This window comes from Mauremys mutica, chromosome 11 (assembly GCF_020497125.1).
Source record: "Mauremys mutica isolate MM-2020 ecotype Southern chromosome 11, ASM2049712v1, whole genome shotgun sequence".
In the NCBI taxonomy this organism is placed as follows: domain Eukaryota; kingdom Metazoa; phylum Chordata; order Testudines; family Geoemydidae; genus Mauremys; species Mauremys mutica.
Genome location: NC_059082.1, coordinates 48,346,932 through 48,368,186, shown reverse-complemented (window position 1 = coordinate 48,368,186; position 21,255 = coordinate 48,346,932). Strand labels below are relative to the sequence as shown.

The 21,255-nt window shown below is 46.0% G+C and overlaps 1 protein-coding gene across 4 annotated transcripts in view; it reads right to left on the bottom strand.

Annotated features, from left to right (window-relative positions):
* Positions 1-21,255, bottom strand: part of IFT140 (intraflagellar transport 140) — a 243,719-nt gene that overhangs the window by 171,053 nt on the left and 51,411 nt on the right. For all 4 annotated transcript variants that reach the window (XM_044978903.1, XM_044978900.1, XM_044978902.1 and 1 more), the window contains 3 exons: positions 19,102-19,193; positions 16,650-16,756; positions 15,965-16,113 (listed from right to left, as the gene is read on the bottom strand). In XM_044978903.1, coding sequence (XP_044834838.1) covers positions 15,965-16,113; positions 16,650-16,756; positions 19,102-19,193 — 348 coding nt within the window. The remainder of the gene's footprint in view (positions 1-15,964; positions 16,114-16,649; positions 16,757-19,101; positions 19,194-21,255) is intronic.

The window sequence follows — 21,255 nt, the reverse complement described above, 5'->3', positions numbered from 1 at the left end:
AGTGTTGAGTAGAGGGGAATGATCACATCCCTCGATCTGCTGGAAATGCCCCTACTTATACAACCCAAAATGCCATTAGCCTTCTTGGCAACAAGGGCACACTGTTGACTCATATTCAGCTTTTCGTCCACTGTAACCCCTAGGTCCTTTTCTGCAGAACTGCTGCCCAGCCATTCGGTCCCTAGTCTTTAGCAGTGCATGGGATTCTTCCGTCCTAAGTGCAGGACTCTGCACTTGTCCTTGTTGAACCTCATCATATTTCTTTTGTCCCAATCCTCTAATTTGTCTAGGTCCCTCTGTATCCTATCCCTACCCTCCAGCGTATCAACCACTCCTCCCAGTTTAGTGTCATCTGCAAACTTGCTAAGGGTGCAGTCCACACCATCCTCCAGATCATTAATGAAGATATTGAACAAAACCGGCCCCAGCACCGACCCTTGGGGCACTCCACTTGATACCGGTTGCCAACTAGACATGGAACTAGACATTGATCACTACCCGTTGGAGGGGGGGCAGGGCCTGGGGCTGAGTGGGGATTGAGCATCACCGGGGAAAATTAGAACCCAGCTTATGGGGGGGGCGGTAAAAATGTTTAAATCAAAATGGGGGTCCTTGGGTTGCTAAAGTTTGAGAACCTCTGAACTAGAGAGCATTTCCCATCTACCTCTCTTCACAAACCATTGGGCTAGATTGGAACAAACTGAAAGATTAATCTGGCCAGGAGTCAAACGCAGCTAATACTGGCCTGTGGCCTCAATATATTATGATGGCTTTCTGCCTCGCTGGGGGTTTTCCCATGGAAAAGTGGGTAAAAAATCTTTTAGAGGAATTATCTGAGGATTCCAAGAGGAGAAGGTTACTCACCATGTGCAGTTAACTGAGGTTCTTCAAGATGGTTGTCCCTGTGGGTGCTGCACCTTGTGCCCTGCGCTTGTAATCAGAGATCTGTAGCAGCAGTGCCTAGTTGGGTCACGCATGTGCCGTTGCTGTTACACAGCACCCCGGGCGGTTACATAGCACTGTGCAACCAGCTGTCTCTTGGTTCGTTCTCTTCCACAGAGAATCTAGCGTGAAACTCCAAAGTAGAGGGGAAGAGGGAATATAGTGGAGCACACACAGGGACAACCATCTTGAAGAATCTCAGTTGAGGGGGAATAGCTCAGTGGTTTGAGCACTGGCCTGCTAAACCCAGGGTTGTGAGTTCAGTCCTTGAGGGGGCCACTTGGGAGAACTGGGGTAAAAATCTGGGGATTGGTCCTGCTTTGAGCAGGGGGGGTGAACTAAATGACCTCCTGAGGTCCCTTCCAACTCTAATATTCTATGATTCTATGCTGCACAAGGTGAGTAAGCCTCTCTTCTTCGAGGAGCATCCCTGTGGGTGCTCCACTTTAGGTGACTGTCAAGCAGTGCCCCTCAGCGGAAGGTACAGGCTTCAGAGTTGCATTAGTGATGGTTGATAAAACAGAGTCTAAACAGAGCGTCTGATGATGACTGTTGCTCTATACAGCATAGTGCTTTGAGAATGTGTGGGCAGATGCCCAAGTTGCTGCTCCGCAAATGTCAATAATGGGGACATTGATGAGAAAGGCTATGGATGCTGGAAGCGTGTGGGCATAGACACCGACTTCCCCTCTTCCCCATGGGTGCTCGACCCCACCCTGGCCCCGTCTCTGTACCACCCTTGCCCTGCCCTAATTCCACCCCCTTCTCCCAAGTCCCTGCCCCTGCCCTGACTCTTTACCGCCTCCTTCCCCTAGCATGCCACTCCTCCCCCCTTCCTCCCAGAAAGTCCTAAGCGCCACCAAACAGCTCTTAGGCAGTGGGCAGGAAGTGCTGGGAGGGTGAGGAGCGGGGACGCTAATTTTTCCCCATGGGTGTTCCAGCCCTGCAGCACCCACGGAGTCGGCACCTATGTGTGTGCAGGTTCCCGTTGGGGCTTGTAATTGATGCTTTTGATAACAAAGGTGGATGCATCCCGATATCCACTTGCATAGTCTGCTTTGTGATGGTTTTCCCTTTTGATTGTTCTGTTATAGAGATGAATAGTCTGATTTTCTAAATGTTTTTGTTCTTTCCATGTAGAAAGCTAACGTTCTTTGAACGTCCAGTGTGTGGAGTGATGCCGCTCTCTTTTGTCTGCATGCAGTTTTGGAAAAAACACAGGTAAGTAAAATGGGTTTGTTCAAATGAAAGGGTGAGGCAACTTTGGCTAGGAATTTAGGGTGTGGTTTTATGATAACTTTATCTTTAAAGAAAGTGGTGTATGGGGGGTGTGCCACTAGGGCAACTTGTTGGGTGGGCGAATATGGTGACACCATCCACCTTATTGTGGAAAGCTGTCATAGCTGCCAAATGTACCCTGATGCAGCTTGTAGAGAGACCCGGGTTTTTAGTTCTAATATGTAATCCAGTACCCTTGGTAAAGGGGAGGATGTTGGTGTGATTTGTTTGTCCTGGCACCATATGTTGAAACATTTCCATTTATGAATACATGTCTTTCATATATTTGGTCTACGGCTGTGCAGTAATATGTCTTTTACTTCCTCCGAACAGGTCATTTCATTTCCTCTCGGCCATGGAGTAGCCAGGCCCTGAGGTGAAGTATTGTGAGGTTCGGATGGTGGATGAGTCCTGCATCTTAGGAGAGAAGATGAGGTATTACTGGAAGATTTTGAAGTGGGCACACCACCATCTGGGTGCTATTAAGATGAATTTGGATTTGTCCCTCTTGATATTGTTTCTGACCCAAGTTAAGAGTAGGGTCAGGGGAAATGCATACTGTGATAGACCCAGGCCAGTTGGGAACAGCAGAGTAGTAGAAGGGAGATATACTGGCCACTGGATAAGCAGTTTTCTGTTCCCTGAGTTACCAGAGGAGGGGCTGCTCCAGGCAAATGAGAACACCTGACTCCAATTAACCTGCTAAGAGTCAGGTGAGGCTAAGTACCTGACTCTAATTAGGGCCCCTCTGATGCTATAAAAGGGCTCACTCCAGTCAGGCCAAAGGGAGCCAGAGGAGAGGAAATGCGTGCAAGGAACAGGGAGCAAGAGGCATGCAAGAAGCTGAGAGTGAGTAGGCATACTGCTGGAGGACTGAGAAGAACAAGCATTATCAGACATCAGGAGGAAGGTCCAGTAGTGAGGACAAAGAAGGTGTTGAGAGGAGGCCATGGGGAAGTAGCCTGAGGAGTTGTAGCTGTTGTGCTACTGTACCAGGAGGCACTCTAGACAGCTGCAGTCCACAGGGCCTGGGCTGGAACCCGGAGTAGAGGGCGGGCTCGGGTTCCCCCCAAACCTCCCAACTCCTGATCAAACACAGGAGGAATTGACCTAGACAGTGTCTTCTACCAGAGGGGAAGGTCTCTGGGCTGTTTCCCGACCCACAGGGTGAATCTGTGAGGCGAGCAAATCCGCCAATAAGCACAGGACCCACCAAGGTAGAGGAGGAACTTTGTCACAATACATTAACAGGGCATCCAATTTGATGAGGAGAGCGTCACTTAGGGAATGGGGTCCCAGTCTGGCTCTAAAGCAATATTGCGGGCACTTGGTGTTCTGTGCTGTTGCAAAGAGGTCTATGGCAGGGAATCCCCGTAGTTTGAATATCATATGTAGAACTCCAGGGTCCATTTCCCATTCAGGATTCTGTGAGAACTCTCCACGTAGTGCATCTGCTGCTGTGTTTTGACATCCTGGAAGATAGGATGCTGATATGTCAGTGTTGTGGCTGATGCACCAATTCCAGAGCAGTATTGCCTCTGTGCATAGGGAGCGTGATCACGCCCTCCCCCCACCACCTTGGCGGTTTATGTAAAACATGCATGCTACATTGTCCGTGAGGGTCCTGATGGCTTTGTCTTTGTTTAGAGGTAGAAAGTGGTTGCATGCATTGTGGACTGCCCTTAGCTCCACCAAGTTTATGTGCCTGTTGGACTCTGATGGGGACCTTTGGCCTTGGACTGCGTTGTTGAGTAGATGCACTCCCCAGCCTATTAGGAAGACATCCATGGTACTTGTCACTGTTGGAGTCCTTTGTAGAAATGAGACTCCTGTACAGACGTTCTTCGATTGTGTCCACCATATTAGGGAATCCTTTAACTTATCTGGCATTAAAAGACATCTGCTTAGGCAGTGCCTGTGTGGTATGTACACTGTTCAAAGCCAGGCCTGCAGGCATCTCATGTGTAGTCTGGCATGTTTGATGACAAACATCGTTGCTGACATATGTCCCAGAAGTTGTCAGCATGTTCTGTCAGATGTTTGTGGGTCATCAGTTACTGTCCAAATTAAGTGGACAAGTGTGATGATGCATTGATGAAGTAGGGCTGCTGTCGCTGTTGAAGAGTTGGGACAAACTCTGATGAATTCCAGTTTCTGGACAGGTATGTGTTGACTTTTGCGTGTTTATTTGTAACCCTAAGTTTGTGAAAAGGGTTATTGTACTCTGAGTGGTGTTCATTACTTCGTGTTGTGTTGGTGCCTTTATGAGGTAGTCATCCAGATATGAAACATGATGACACTGTCTCTGCGGAGGTGTGCCGCCACCACTGCTAAATCTTTGGAGAAAACCCTTGGGGCAGTTCACAAGCTGAAGGGTAGTACTTTCTATTGGAAGTGTTGTTTTCCCAGGGTGAACCTTAGGAATCTTCTGTGTGATGGATGGATTGTAATATGGAAATATGTGTCCTGTAGGTCAAGGGCTGAGAGCCAGTTCCCTCCTTTTCTAATGCTGGAATTATAGTTGTTAGTGTCACCATTTTGAAAAGCTGGGTTTTTGTTGAGTTTTCTTAGGTCCAGAATGGATCTCCATCTGCCTGTCTTTTTCTGGGTTAGAAAATAGTGAGTAAAATCCTTTCCCTCTATGCTGTGCTGGTACTGGTTTAACTGTGCCTAGTTGTAGAAGGTGGTTTACTTCCTGTTGCAGCAGGTACTTGTGAGAGTGGTCCCTGAAGAGGAACGGAAAGGAAGGGAGGGTGGGATGGCGATAAAGGGGATGGAATTACCAGTTTGGATAAATTTACAAAACCAATTTGTCTGCAGTGATGGTGCACCAGACTTGGTAACAATGGTGACAAGCGATCTCCGAATGGTCGGGAGATAGTCTCTGTTTCCAGCGTTAGAATATGTGGTTGTCTCATGCCCTCAACCACACCTTCAAAATTGAGGTGGACTGTTGGGACGTCGAAGGTTGGTTTTGTTGACATGTGGTCTGTCTTTGCTTGTGGCTCTGGTCATATTGCCTGTGTGGTTGAGCGTACAGTGGCGATCGGAATCTCTGGGTGTAATACCTGCCCTGTTTCTTTTTATTTGCAGGTGTATAAATGCCATGGGATTTTAATGTTGCCTTTGAGTCCTTCAGTATATGGAGGGACTCGTCCGTTTTGGCTGCTAATAGTTTTGGGCCTTCTTTGGTCCTCAACTGTTGACTGCACTTATCTCGGGAACCCCTAAAGATGGAGCCATGATGCATGACACATCATCACTGATGTTGCAATTGAGTGTGTCGCTGTGTCTGTGGAGTCAAGTGAGGCCTGCAACGCTGTCCTGGCAATGAGATGGCCTTCAGCGATGTTAGATTTGAATTGTTCTTTTTTCTCTTCCAGTAAGCGGTCAATAAATTCCAACATTTTTGGAAAAAATTGCATGTGTATATTTTGACAGTAGGGCTTCGTAAAACTGCTATGTGAAACTTCAGTTTTGCAGATGAATACAACTTGTGACGACTGAAGAGATCCAACTGTGACGGGTTCCGTCACAGAAATCTCCTTGGGACTATCACCTGATGTGCTGAAATTACCTCTGAGCCCATTTTCCCTGCCAGTTTGGGACTCCAGAACCCTGACTTGTTGAGCCAGACACGCCAACCTGCTGCAACACAGACCCAGGGTCTGGTCCATGCCACCAAAGCTGCAGACTTAACTGAAAACAACTCAGCAGGTTACCTGTCTCCAGCATCCAGTTCCCAATGGGATCCAAACCCCAAATAAATCCCTTTTACTCTTATACAGGGTAAATTCATAAATTGTCCGCCCTCTATAACACTGATAGAGAGATATGAACAGCTGTTTGCTCTCCCATGTATTAATCACTTACTCTGGGTTTATTAATAAACAAAAGTGATTTTATTAAGTATAAAAAGTAAGATTTAAGTGGTTTCAAGTAATAACAAACAAAGTAAGTCACCAAGCAAAATAAAGCAAAAACACACAAGTCTAAGCCTAATACATTAAGAAACTGATTACATGTAATCTCTCATCCTCAGAGATGTTCCAATGAGCTTCTTTCACAGACTAGACTTCTTCCTAGTCTGGGCCCAATCCTTTCCCCTGGTACAGTCTTTGTTAGTTCCAGCAAGACATCTCAGGTGGTAAGCAGGGGTTTTCTCATGACTGGCTACCCCTTTTGTCCTGCTCCACCCTCTTTTATAGCTTTGGCACAAGCCGAGAATCTTTTGTCTGTGCTTGTCCCCACCCCCAACTCATCAATAGAAAAGTACAAGGATTAAGATGGCCCACATGTACACAGGAAGGAGTGCAGGTAAATAAACCACTTACAACCAATTGTCCTAGTCAATGGGAGCCATCAAGATTCTAAACCACCATTAATGGCCCATACTTTGCATAATTACAATAGGACCTCAGAGTTATACTTCATATTTCTATCTTCAGATACAATAATAATACATGAATACAAATAGGAGGAACATGTTCAGTAGCTTATAACCTGTTATCAGGGCCGGCTCTACAGTTTTCGCCGCCCCAAGCAGCGCGCCGAATTGCCGGCGGCGGCGGCGGGGACAGTCCCTGCGCCCTTAGGGCGGCAGGTGCGTTTCTGCGGCGGCAGCAATTCGCCAGCAGCTTCTATGTTTAGCTGAAGCCGCCATGGACAGCTAAACATAGAAGCTGCTGCCGAATTGCCGCCACCGCGGAAATGCGCCTGCTGCCCTAATGGCGCACGGACTGCCTCAGTCCTCCGTGGCGGCAATTCGGTGCGCTGCTTGGGGGCAAAACCACAGGGACTGCAGCCCCTTGCAGAATGCCGCCCCAAGCACCAGCATGGAATGCTGGTGCCTGGAGCTGGCCCTGCCTGTTATGATACCTTACAAGTGTGGAGGCCAAGAATTAATTAATAAAGGTTTGAAGGGATCTTAATGTATGTTAGCTAATTTAGCAGAAGTTAGGATGTGACCCTGCATGCTGTAAGATAATGTGGTACAGAGTGAATTGTGTGAAAAGTCATTACGACCTTGTGAAATGCAGTTTTGTTTTTGTTCTAGTATTGAAGACAAATAAGATAGCGAATAGGCTTATGTATAAACAAATGCAAATGTTTATCTTCAATGTCTCCAAGATTACTAACCATTGTCTGTTACAAAGGTATAAATGATTGTTATGAATTGCTTACTAATTGAGAGAGATCCGTCCGGGACAAGGGGCAACCCAGTTCCTATGACACTCTCTCCCTCTTGTGTTCACTAGAGAAATTAATAAAGTATTTGATTTTGCTGTACCCAAACAAAAAAGCGAGAACTTAGTTTTTCTTCGACACAAGAGACCTTTTGCATAAAGCATATTCCAGTTACATCATATTCACACTCATAAGCATATTTCCATAAAACATATGGAGTGCAATGTCACACTAACCTCTTCCATTCTCTGTCATACAGGGTTGTTCTAGTATAGTGTTGCTTTCCCCTCTCATTTACTGCTTCCACCACTAGTGAGTTTGGTGTGGGGTGTGTGAACAAGAACTCCACTCTTTTAGATGGCACTTAGTATTTCTTGTCTGATCTTTTGCATGAGGGAGGTGCTGTTGCTTGTGTCTGTGAGATGGTTTTGGCGGGTTCCATAATAGCACCATTAATAAGACATCTTCCTAGGCAAAGATAGTGTTACTGAAGTATGTCTAGTAGTTTATGCTGCGATTCAGGTACCTCTTCTAGGGGTACATCCAGGGACTCTGCCACTCTTTTGAAAAGTTCCTGGAATTGTTTGAAGTCATCTCCTGTGGGGAGGTGGCAGCATTATAGTTTCATCTGGTGATGAAGATGACAGGTTCACCGGTGGTAAGGCTTCCTGGTCTGAGATTTCTTCAGTTTCCTCAGTCATCTCCTTCTGTGTTTCTGAGCAGGGCCGTCCTTAGATATAGGCAGCTGCCTAGGGCACCACTAGGTCTGGGGGCACCACTCTGCCGGGAGAAGCAGTGGAGCATGTGTAAGAGCAGGCTGCTGGATCCTAGAGAGAGCCGAATGCAGCACAGGCTGAGGGAGGGGATTGGCTGCTGGGGTCTCTGGGAAGGGGTGGGGGTAGGGGTTGGGGAAGGAACTCACCTGTGAGTGTGACTCTTCCCCCCCCTCCCGGCTGAGATGAGGTGAGGCAGGCTCTGTGGCTCTGGAACCAGTATCCTTGTCCCCCATAACATCCATTCTTCTCCCCCTCTGCCCCATGGAGCACCCCCTCCTTTCTCCCTCCTCCCCAGGAGCATCCCTCTCTCTCTCCTCCCTCCCCTCCGTCAGGGCTGAGTTGGGTGAGGTGCTGGGGGGTAGGTGGGGGGAGGAGGCTGCCTGTCTGCTGAGGAATGAAAGTGAAAGTAACTCACTTCCAGGACTGGAATGTCACACAGGGCTGGGCTGGGGTTAGCCAGATGTGTGAAAAATCAGGACAGGGGGTTGGGGTAGGGTGACCAGATGTCCCTATTTTATAGGGCCAGTCCCAATTTTGGGGTCTTTTTCTTATATAGGCTCCTTTTACCCCCCCCCCCGGTCCTGATTTTTCACACTTGCTGTCTGGTCACTCTAGGTGGGGGTAATTGGTGCCTATATAAGACAAAGCTCCAAATATCGGGACTGGCCCTATAAAATCAGGACATTTGGATCTGGGCACCCTAGCTGGGGAGCGCCTCTCCCCCAGGCTGGCAGCTGCCAGCGATCCACCTCATCCTGGGGGGAGCTGCACAGGGCAGGATGAGCTGCTGTGGCTCCATGGGTGACCCTGAGATCAGATGCTGTGCTAACTTCACCATGGTCCGTTGGGCTGGTGGTGGTGCCCATTGGCGTGTGATTGGACCTGAGGGTTTGCTGCTGCTGTTGCCACTCTGCACCCCAAGAGGTGGATTTTGGGGTCTACTGCAGCTGTTGGACCAGCAGGCTGGCAGGGGGAGCCAAGCATGAAAGCAGTACTGTGTTGCCATTTAGATTGTCATTTAACAACTTTGTTTGCCAAAAATTCTTGCTAACAATCCTGAACCCAATTTCAATATTTTTTTTTAAAAATCAATATCTTAGCCAAAAACAGAAAATTAAGTTGTTGACAATTATTAGTGACAGGTTTGGTTTGAGGCACAGAGTGGGCCAGTTTTCATCAGAGAAACAAAAAATGTTGACTGACTTTCCTATAGCCTGTTACTCCTGATAAGAGCCCTCCAACAACCGTAATATGCTCATCTCCTTACTAGTGTATAAAGCAGGGGTCGGCAACCTATGGCACACGCGCCAAAGGTGGCAGGTGAGCTGATTTTTGATGGTACGCAGCGGCAGGCTGATCAGCTCAGCTCATCACTGCTCTGGGGTTCCGGCTGCTGCCCTATTGCCAGCTGGGATACCGGCCGTCGGCCCAACTCAGCACCTGCTGCTGGCCTGGGGACCCCCAAGGAACCCCAGGCTGGCAGCGGGCTGAGCAGGCCAGCTGAACCACTCAACCTGCTGTCAGCCTGGGGTTCCATTCATTCAGCTGGCAGCGGGCTGAGCAGGGCCGGTGGAGGGTTGAGTGGCTCAGTCTGCTGTCAGTTTGGGGTGCCGGCAGCACTCAGCCTACTGCTACTCTGGGGTTCCGGCTGCCAGCCCCTTGCCAGTCAGGATCCCAGCCGCCAGCCCCACTCTGCCTCCTGCCAGCCTGGGTGAGCAGAATCCCAGGCTGGTAGTGGGCTGAGGGGGGTTGGCAGCCGGGATCCTGGCTGGCAGGAGTTGGTGGTCAGAACCCCAGACCAGCAGCGGGCTGAGCAGGGCCTGGGATCCTTGTCTAGGGTTCCAGCCACCAGCCCCACTCAGCCTGCTGCCGGTCTGGGGTTTCATTTATTCAGCTGGCAGTGGCCTGAGCAGGACCGGTGGCCAGGATCTCAGATAATAACAATAGTTTATTTATATAATATAGACATAGAGAGATACCTTCTACAAACGTTAAAATGTATTACTGGCACAAGAAACGTTAAATTACAGTGAACTTGGCACACCACTTCTGAAAGTTTGCCGACCCCTGGTATAGACTGACCATATGTTGTACTAAGATTCTCCTGCTTTTTTTTTTTTTCCCTGTGAGTCAGTATAGCTTTTGCCAGCCCAGAAGTTAGGCAGCCAATGTTTTACGTTTTCACAATGTTTTCTCCAACCTTCATAAAGTAAATACATAGTTAATATGAGTTTAAAAGGCCAGGGACACTTCCTTGTGAAGAATCTGTACAGCAGATCATGCTAGAGCTGTGAAAATGTCAGTTTTTGATGGAACTTTAGAGGCAGTGATTTATCATGTATTTTATCATGTGAATGTGCTGCTATTGCTAATGTCTTTCCAAACAAAAATAAGGTACAATAGGACTTCTGTAACATTTCTGTGCTACCTTAATCTAGATGAGATGATTCTGTGCTGACTTCATTTTGGTCACTTTGTGCTTTACCTAGCAGTAAAACTAGGGTTATATTTTCCCACTGTTTGGAAACCCAGCTTATTAAACTGATTTTGCAGCCAAAAAAGCCAGAAAGATTGCTTTTAATTAAAAACAAATCTTTGTTTCAATACCTCCTTCATAGAAATTTCCAATAAAATTTTGACAAATTAAAAAAATTATATTATTTGCATCATTCTGTCAAATCAGAATTTTTTCTATAGTGCTACTTCTTTAGTGCTAGTGCCTCAGCATTACAGTGTGCTTAATTAAGTTAAACTGGTTTTAATAACGTGAATGTGGCAAGTTTTCCAATAGTGTAAGCTTATATTTGTGTTGCTAAGAGCAGATCAGGCACAGGGGCACCAGTTTAATAATCTCGCCTAGGGCACCAGAAATCTTAAGGACGGCCCTGTTTCTGAGGGTCCTGGTATAGGTGATGAAGAAGATTGTGGTGCTCTAGACCTTGGTGGGCTGGGGGGCTTGAGATGTTGTGCCCTATATACTGCCAATGGGTCCCAGTAGGCCAATTTGGTGGGAATGGCATGGGAAGCGGTGCCCATGGGTGCACATACCAGCTATATGCATTTAAAGATGAGTGGTATTCTGTCTGGTGAGATGGTTCTGGTTTGGGTGAAGAGTGATGAGGTGCATATATTTCCCCTTTGCCTTTTCATCATCATCACTGGAGAAAGGGGGAACCGATCTAGGTGGTGTGGTCAGGGGCCTTGGTACCAACCAATTTGGAGTGCCGTCGGTACCAAGGAGCGGGAACTTCAATGTTGAAGAGACCAGTAGCTCTGTATGTCTTGGGAATTGGTACAGTACCGTGAATGCTGGTACCGATGTCAGTGCTGTGGTGATATGGGGGTGTGAGTAGTAGCCACCGGTGCCAAGGATTTTGTGTTATGCTGTATAGGTACCACAGGTAACATCATTGCGCCCCCTGATGCAGAGTGTCTTTTTGGCTCTGTGGGTACCGAGGTGAAAGGTTTTACTTTGCCCTATGTGCCTCCATCTGAGCTTGCCCGCTTAGGGTCTTTCACTCTCTGGGAACACGTGGTACCGGAAAGTCCCAGTGTCTCGGAGTCCAACGTGCCTGGTGATATCGGCACCAGGGTAGTCTTGGGGGTCGGAGACTTGCTTTTTCTTAACCAATTCCCATTGCAGTGACATCTGAGCCTGCTTTTTTGTAGCCTTCTTGAATAGTCTCTTTTGTAGGGGCTGTTGAGACATGACCTCTGTCAGAGGCTGCCAATGGCGACCGTTGGTGGGTCCTCGACTCAGGGTCCAAGGCAGGTCTCAGAGAGGTTTCTCCATCATAAGGAACTTAAGTTGAAGGTCCTTTGCTTTCCTTGTTCTGGTCCTTAGATTACGGTAGTGTGGACATGTAATGGTCCTCACTTGGGGTCTTGTTGAGGAGAGTGGCCTAGTAGTCACGTCTGCAGCTCGTGACTGCAAAGGGGGTTGTCAGGAGGGGAGCCCAGGCCCTCTCACTCCACCAGACTCTGACCCAGGGCCCTTTGGGCTACCAATAGTCTGTCAACCAAGGCTACTTAAGGCTATCCTACCTGGGCCTCTTCCTCTTGTCCCCCCCCCCCCGCCCCCGGGACAGCTTAGTCCAAAACTTTCCCCTGGTGGGGAAATCCAAACCACAAGAAATAAGAGGGGGATACCAATGTTCAAGGTCCACAGGATACTTCCCTCTCTCGTTGTCTCTGGGGTGGGTCCTCCCTTCCCTCAGAGAGGGCCCCTTTAGACAGCTATGTCAGAGTCTTAGGCTTCCCTCTGCTCTGTGCTGCTGGAGCTGTGGGCTGCATGTCTGCTCACCTCCAGCTCTATCCCCAAATGAGCTAATGGCCTGCCTTTTATTTCCTCCAGCAGATGGAGCATTTGCTGCAGGTGTGGCGGGGCAGGTTGGCTGAGCCCAAAATAATCCCTTAAACCCTTATTGCCCAGTGTGGTGTTTGTACATCCCATCACAGTAAACTTTTGACAGATGTGTGTCTCACTGAGACAGTGGACACACTGCGCATGTTCGTCAGAGATAGGGATTTGACAGTCTGCAACTCAAGGCAACGTTTAAATCCTGGCGATCTGGGCATGCCAAAAAGGTTCTGTCCCAAATTAAGAAGGGAAGCAGTAACTCTAGAGAAGCCTAGCCTTATCTTCCTAATAAGGTGGATAAAGAAAGAAAATTTTTTTAATAAAATAAAGTAAGAATGATTAATTATCTAACTACTAAGTTGACTATTAACTATAAGCTATCTTATTTAAAAGTAAGAAAGAGGTGCTACTAATCTCTCCGACTCAAGCAAAAGACAAGACAGAAGGAACTGAGGGACAGTTGGTCGCACAGTGCAATGTAACTGCCTGGGGCAGCATGAGACAGCGACCCAGCTAGGCATTGCTACTACAAATCTCCAATTACAAGCCCAGGGCACATGGACACTGAAAGGGGAGCACCCACAGGGACACTCCTGGAAGAAGAACAACAATTTTTAAAAGCACCTATAAGATATTTTCATTCTGCAAGGTAGGGATTAATATAGAAAACTGGAATGTCTGTAAATAAAGTTGTTTTTTTACAAACTGAGATGGAAATACTTTGATTGTTGATAATAGAACAAACAATACATTGCCAAATACCAAATGTTGGAAACAAGAAAGCTATTTCTGGACAATGGTCCATATCCTGCTATCTGAAAAGTATCTGAACTATGAGGCAGACGTAAACATCTGTAATATGCAACACTCTTCCATTCCCTCACTTATTAGCAGATGGCTGACATGTTAATGGCACTGATAACTTCCTGTATCCTGGACCTTCTGTTACTATAATGTCTTAACAAAAGATTTGCATTCTTTACTTCTCTGCTGTTTTACAGCTCTATGTTTGTATGTGGAGAACATAGCTGGGGCATGCCACCGACCTATACAATGATGGGGTCTAAATTAGCAGTTACCACTCAAGAAAGAGATCTTGGAGTCATTGTGGACAGTTCTCTGAAAACATCCACTCACCCAATAAGTCAAAAAAGGTAACAAAGTTGGGAATCATCAAGAAAGGGATAGATAAGACAGAAAATATCATATTGCTTCTATATAAATCCATGGTACACCCACATCTGAATACTGTGTGGAGATCTGGTCACCCCATCTCAAAAAAGATATATTGGAATTGGAAAAGGTACAGAAAAGGGCAACAAAAATGATTAGGGGTATGGAACATCTTCCATATGAGGAGAGATTAATAAGACGGCAACTTTTCATCTTGGAAAAGAGACAACTAAAGGAGGATATGATAGAGGTTTATAAAATCATGATTGGTGTGGAGAAAGTAAATAAGGAAGTGTTATTTATTCCTTCTCATAACACAAGAACTAGGGGTCACCCAATGAAATTAATAGGCAGCAGGTTTAAAACAAACAAAAGAAAGTATTTCTTCATACAATGCACAGTCAAACTGTGAAACTCTTTGCCAGAGGATGTTGTGAATGCCAAGACTATAACATGGTTAAAAAAAGAACTAGATAAACTCATGGAGGATAGGTCCATCAATGGCCATTAGCCAGGATGGGCACGGGTGGTGTCCCTAGCCTCAGTTTTGCCAGAAGCTGGGAATGGGCAACAGGGGATGGATCACTTGATGATTACTTGTTCTGTTCATTCCCTCTGGGGCACCTGGCATTGGCCACTGTTGGAAGACACGATACTGGGCTAAATGAACCTTTGGTCTGACCCAGAATGGCTGTTCTTATGACTTGATTCTTACCTAGAGCATGCAACTGCCATTGCTATTTATGTTATATACTTTCCATTCTAAAAAGTGAAACAAGAAATCTCAGACATCCTTCCCCTGCAAAGAGGCAGATACATTCATGACTGACTCCCTCCTTCCTAAACAAACAAACAAAGAGAGCGTGGGGGCCTGTTCCTCAAGTTAAAACAGGGCAACAAAATAATATTATATATTAAAGTTGTTATAAATTTAAAAAAAAAAAGGCACAAATCTGAAAACGGAAGACTGAAAAAAAATATCACAGAAGGATCTGAAAGCAACGCTTTCCTGTTTTCCTGGGCCAGAAAGCCAGATCAGGATGCTGAATCAAATGGATTTCCTGATCAATAAGACATTAAAATAGAGATGTTTGGGTTGAGGACAATGATGATTGTTTAGTCCCACCAGTAGATCAACTCCCTCTTTACTAGATGGCACATGCCTAACTGCTCTCAAGAGTGTTACACTAGAAGCATCCCAACCTTGCCAAGTACTGGAGGGAAAAAAACAAACAAGTGAGGAATATCCAGCTGAATACTCCACTTTTTTTGAGAAATTTATTTATCCCAGGGTACGTCCACACCTGAAAATTTACAAAAATAGATGTTCCAAAATCATTAATTCCAGAACAGTTATTTTGGTATAAATGCCCATGTGGACATTCTCGTTCCAGAATAAGAACGTTCACACGGGATTTTATACTGAAATAACAATTCTGTAATACCAATTTTGGCAAATTTGCAAGTGTATGTTCCAACATGTGTTTTAGGATGAAGTAATTTCAAGGCATTGCAATATGAGAAATTATACACATTAGGAGGAAAAATCTCTGAAAAATCTCTGGAGTCCTCATTTGAGCTCTTTGTCTCCAATTTGGAGGGGAAGAATGGTTCTGTGGTCAAATCACACCGCTGGGAGTCAGCATCCCAAATTCTAATGCTAGATCTGTCAGTGATTTACTGTGTGACTTTGGGCACGTAACCTATCCCCAGATTTTTAAAAGGTATTTAGATATTATGGTGCTCGGTTAACTGATTTAGGAGTTTAACACATTTTCAAAAGGGATCTAGGAAATTAGGAGCCAAAATCCCATTGACAGTCAGGGATTAAGCCTCCTAAATGCTTTGATCCATTTGTAAAATTACATTTTGGCTTCTAAATAAATTAGGCATTGCAACACTGAACACAGCAATGCCAAATTACCTTTAAAAAACTGGGCCTTAGTCTCTGCAAGTTTACACACCTTTATAAAAAGAGAATAATAGTTCACACAGATATCTATTTCACAAATAGATAGCGTTAACTTATTATTTGTAAAGTGCTGTAAGAGCCTCAGATGGAAAGTGTCAAAGAAATGCAAAGTATCATATTTAGGCCACTTTGTCTGACACTCTTCTCTTCCCAGTTCTAATATTTGGAAACCAGAGGATACAGGGAATATGCAGAGTATTAGAAAGATTTACCAACACCTTCCTCTGACAACAAACAATCCTAAAGGGGAAATGGGTCAACTCAACCCAGATTTACCTTTATCTGAGTGATATTCCCCTCCAGTTCTGTAGGGGTCTGAAGCTTCCATCTGTCCTTGCCCTCCAATGCCCGTGTGCTCTGATTGGACACGGATGCTTTCCTCCACATAGCTATTCTCCCTTTATTGGTACCAGCTGCTAGGAGACCTGCCATTAATAAAGTTGTTCTATATTTTAAATCAAGTTCAGAAAAAACAAACATTAAATGAGGTAAAAAATAACCGAAGTCTGGTTTTATTTGTAATCCAACAGTCAGAACTGTGCTCATGAAAATAAAAAAGACTTGCAACATTATACACAGGCAGTATGCAGGCATCCCCATACAGCTCTGCCAATGTCTCTCCATACTGACTAGATACCAACAATCCAGTCCTGAACCTCCCTTGAGAAGAAACTGCAAGAAATATCACATGGCTGTAAGTGGGTTAAGGTCCCTTCTGTGCTTCAAGATGGAACCGTGCTTTAACTATGTCATGAGAGAAACTTAGTTTAAACAGCTACACATTTGTGTTCGCAGAGTAGATAAGGACCCCACAGCAGATTTGTTACTACTGAAAAGTATCCTGCTGGACACAGTAATATGAGAACTCTAACTATACTAAAATTGCTACAGAGCACTGAAGGCAAACATTTCACAACAAGGTTTATGAGCTAAGGATCACCGTTCTCACAGGTTTTCTTACCTTTAGCAGTGCAATAAGACACAGAGTTTACACATTCCCCTGCTTCAAAGCCAAGCTGCACATCTGGAAAGAGCACATAATTCTCACTCCGCTCTAAATCCCAGAACCTAAGTTCACAGAAAACAAGGGGCTTTTAAAGAATGATATCCTTCCAGATGTTTGACTGAAGAGATTCAATGGGATACAATGCAGGGCACACATTTTCTATTCCTGGAATGCCCAGATCATTTTCATTTTAAAATGAAACTGCCAGCAGCTGTCCATGGCAGTGGTCACCAACCGGTAAATCGCGATCAACAGGTTGATCGTGGAGCCTCTGACAGTCAATCTGTCTCAGTCTAGGGTTGCCAACCCTCCTGCAGCCAAACCAGGAGATTGGCCACTAAGTCCAGCAGCAGAGTGAGGCTAAGGCAGGCTCCCTTCCTGCCCTCACCCGCACTGCTCCTGGAAGCAGCTGGCACATTGCTGCGGCCCCTGGGGGAGGAAGTAGGAGGTCTCCACACACTGCCCTTGCCTGCAGGCACCGCAGCTTCCATTGGCCGGAAACAGGGAACCATGGCCAATAGGAGCTGCAGGAGTGGTGCCTGTGGACGGGGCAGCACACGGCGTCACCTGCCCCTCCCACTCCAGGAGCCACTGCCAGACATGCTGTCTGCTTCTGGGAGCAGCGCAGGGCCAAGGCAGAAAAAGAGCCTAACTTAGCCCCACTGCGCCACCGCCCAGGAGCCACCTGAGGTAAGCGGTGCCTGGCTGGAGCCCACACCCAACCCCCTCCTACACCCTAACCCCCAGCCCTGGCCCCCTCCCAGAGCCTGCATCCTGCACCCCAACCCACTGTCCAAGCCCTGAGCCCTCTCCTGAAACCAGCATTCCGCATCCCCTCCTGCATCCCAAGCTCTTGCCCCAACCCTGAGCCCCCTCCTACACCGAAATTCCCTGCTCCCGCCCAGAGCCTGCACCCCTTTCCACACCCCAACCCACTGTCCCTGCCCGGTGAGAATGAGTGAGAGTGGAAGAAAGCGAGCGATGGAGGGAGAGAAGATGGTGTTAGCAGGGCGGGGCCTCGGAGAAGAGGCTGGGCAGGGGGCAAGGCACAGGTGTTTGGGTTTGTGTGATTACTGTTATTTCTACATTTTCTTTGAGGTAGATCCTGGGTTGCACTTAAATTCAAAAGGTAATCTTTGCTTAAAAGGTTGGAGACCACTAGTCTATGGTATTTGCAGAAACCACTTATTAACTTTAAATCATTTTTTAACTTTTTTCCTTTAACTTATTATTTACTCTGTTTTCTGATATCATGCATGAAAAAAGAAGTAAAGAGGGGACTGGATATCCCTTTACTTCCCATCTGATGGTTCTCCATCTTTTTTAAAATGCTCCCCATTACCATTAACTGCTAACAGCCCTTTGAATTCAAGGGGGATTTTCTGGAAAAAAAGCCAAATGCCTTCCCTGCCAATTAGAAAATGGTGCTGGGTCTTTACTACCATTCTCCCAAAATTAACCGGGTGACTGCAGCTGATCATACTAGCAAGCCTATGTTCAAGAAAAGCGTACCTCTTATGCTGCTGAACATACAAGCCCCATTTTGGCATTTCATTGATATCAATGAAATGCAAATATAAAGAAGTAATACAGATGTTAAAGGATGACCCAGTTGCAATGAGGTTAGAAATCCAAAAGGAAAGAGAACATATTCTTAAAATACAAAGAAATAAAAGCACGCAGAATATTTCAACACAGTAGTAAAGCAAAGCACCACCCCTGTTTGAAAGAATAGAGTACACCTCTACCCCGATATAACGCTGTCCTCGGGAGCCAAAAAAATCTTACCGCGTCATATCAAACTTGCTTTGATCCGCAAGAGTGCGCTGCCCACCCCCCCAAGTACTGCTTTACCACATTATATCCGAATTCGTGTTATATCTGGTTGCGTTATATCAGGGTAGAGGTGTATATAAGCATCACAGCACTTCTCCTGTTATCCTAGACAGGAAGAGAGAATTCCTGACAGGAGGGCACACAAGTCCTTTTTTCCACTGTTGATGCAAATGCTGCCGAAAGAATCAGTCAACAAGTTGGAAAGAACAACGAAGTGGCCATCCTCTCCCTGCACAAAATCAAAGGACTCTACTTTTCCAGAGAAAGAAATAGACAAAGGCAAAGTGAAGCCTGGAGTTTGAGAGGAAAGAGATTAGAAGATAAAATATGGATTCCATGGGAGAAAGGAAAGCATGTGAAAACTTTTAGGGATTCAACAATATTAGACAGGCTTCAACTCATTATTCTGAAGAATGTTACTCATCGTTTCTCAAACTGAAAATATTAATTTTCTATTTTAGATGAATAATATGAAAACAAAGGCACTCTAGAGTTAACTGAATCTTTGGTCCACCACTGAACAAGATTCTTCCAGCTGGCAAGTCTCTTGTGTCTCAAGTCAAATTCTTACCTGAGGACTGTTTCACCTATTGCTGTAACAAGGAGGCTATGGTCGATTAAAATAATGTCTGCAGAGTGACCTGTCTTTCCACTCAACTTCACCTGTTAACAAAAAACAAAACAAAAACCCATCAGTTAGAAGGGATATAATTGAAAAACAGCAGGTGTCAACACTGCATACCTGGGTTGCAAAGCAGGAACACAGGAATTACCATACTGGACCATGGCCATAGACCATCAAGTCCAGTATCGTGTCTCTGACAGTGTCCAGCACCAGATGCTTCAGAGAAAAATGAAAGAAATCTTGCATTAGGCAGAAGTAGATCTCCTCCTAATCCCTAACAGTTAAAGGGTGGTTTAAATTCTAAAGCACAAGATTTAATATCTATTCCAAAATTTGTTAGGATTAACTATTATATATTCTAGTTATAGAAATAAATGTCCAATCCCTTTTCTGAATCTTGCTAAAAAAAATTTTAAATAACTTTTTAAAAGCAATAGTCTCTAATGATTCAATCCACTGCAACAATGTGCATTTGTTTCCATTGAATAGCAACTTTAGGATCATGACTGTGGCAGTGACGTAGGATACAAAAAACAGGGTTATTTCTCCAAGAGCATTTATTTCTGCATAAGACCAGGCTTGCTAAACAGCCAAGTGTGCTGTGATAAACAGTACATGCTACAGGTATTCACGATACAGAATCATTTACAACAAAGACCCCAAAATCATCTCTTATTGAGTAAGAACAGATAGTATTAGTTTTGGGCTCTCCCACCACAAGCCTTATTAAAACAGACTAGCGTACATTTTTAATGGTTCTAGTTTTGTAATATTCAGAGCAGTTATGTCACAATTCTACTATAGCTACTGCAGAATTAATGGTGTAATACAGCAAACAAAGGATTGTCTACTATTATTGTGACAGCATTCCCCCATGGTGCAGCCTGAGACCGTGGGACTGCTGTGCCCCCTGAACTCTCTCCAGCTTGGGATGTGTCTCACAATGCCTTGCTAGTGACCAGCAGCAACCCCTCCAGGTGCTGTTATCACTCAGCACAACCACATGTGGAGACCCCACACCCAGCTAGATTGCATGAATGCTCCCAGAGCCATTCATGAATCACACAGAGAGGCACCAGAGCCACATCCCCCCAGCTCCCAGCATGGTACCTCAGGAATATACCACTGACTATCTCTTGGCATCCAGCCATCAAGGCCATGAGTCAGCGTGCCTCAGTTTCCCCTTTCACACACAGAGCAAACCAGGTTTGTTATGGTTTCTCTGCTGTGATAAGCTTTAAATCTGTACTAACTGAGAATGAATGGTTACTTACCTTTCGTAACTGTTGTTCTTCGAGATGTGTTGTTCATGCCCATTCCACATTAGGTGTGCACGCATCACATGCACGAGCATCGGAAACTTTTTCCCTTAGCGGCTCCTGTTGGGCCAGCGGGGCCCCCGCCAGAGTGGTGCCACTGCGCTGTGCATATATAACCCCGCTGGCCCAAACCCCTCCAGTTCCTTCTTGCCGGCGACTCTGACAGAGGGGTAGGAGGGTGGGTGGTGGAATGGACGTGACCAACACATCTCGAAGAACAGCAGTTACAAAAGGTAAGTAACCGTTCTTTCTTCTTCAAGTGCTTGTTTACATCCATTCCACATTAAGTGAATCACAAGCTTACCTTTGGAGGAGGGTAAGAATCACGAAACAATTGACCGGAGGACCGCCCTGTCAACTGCCGCGTCCTCCCGTGCCTGCTGGTTGACTGCGTAGTGGGTCGTAAAGGTGTGCACCAATGACCAGGTGGCTGCCCTGCAGATCTCCTGGACTGGGACCCGTGCCCGGAAGGCCGTGGAAGCTGCCTGCGCTCTGGTCGAGTGGGCCATGACCACCGGAGCTGGGACACCAGCGAAGTCATAACACACCCGAATGCAGTCCACGACGAGATTCGCTGTGTTGATACCAGACTGCCCCTCATCCTCTCAGCCACAGCTACGAATAGCTGCGTAGACTTACAAAAGGGTTTGGTGTGCTCCAAGTAGAATGCCAGTGCTCGGCGGACATCTAGGGTGTGCAGGCTGTGGTGACTTGGGTCCGTATGGGGTTTTGGAAAAAACACCGGCAGGCAAATGTCCTGACCCAGATGGAATTGTGAGAC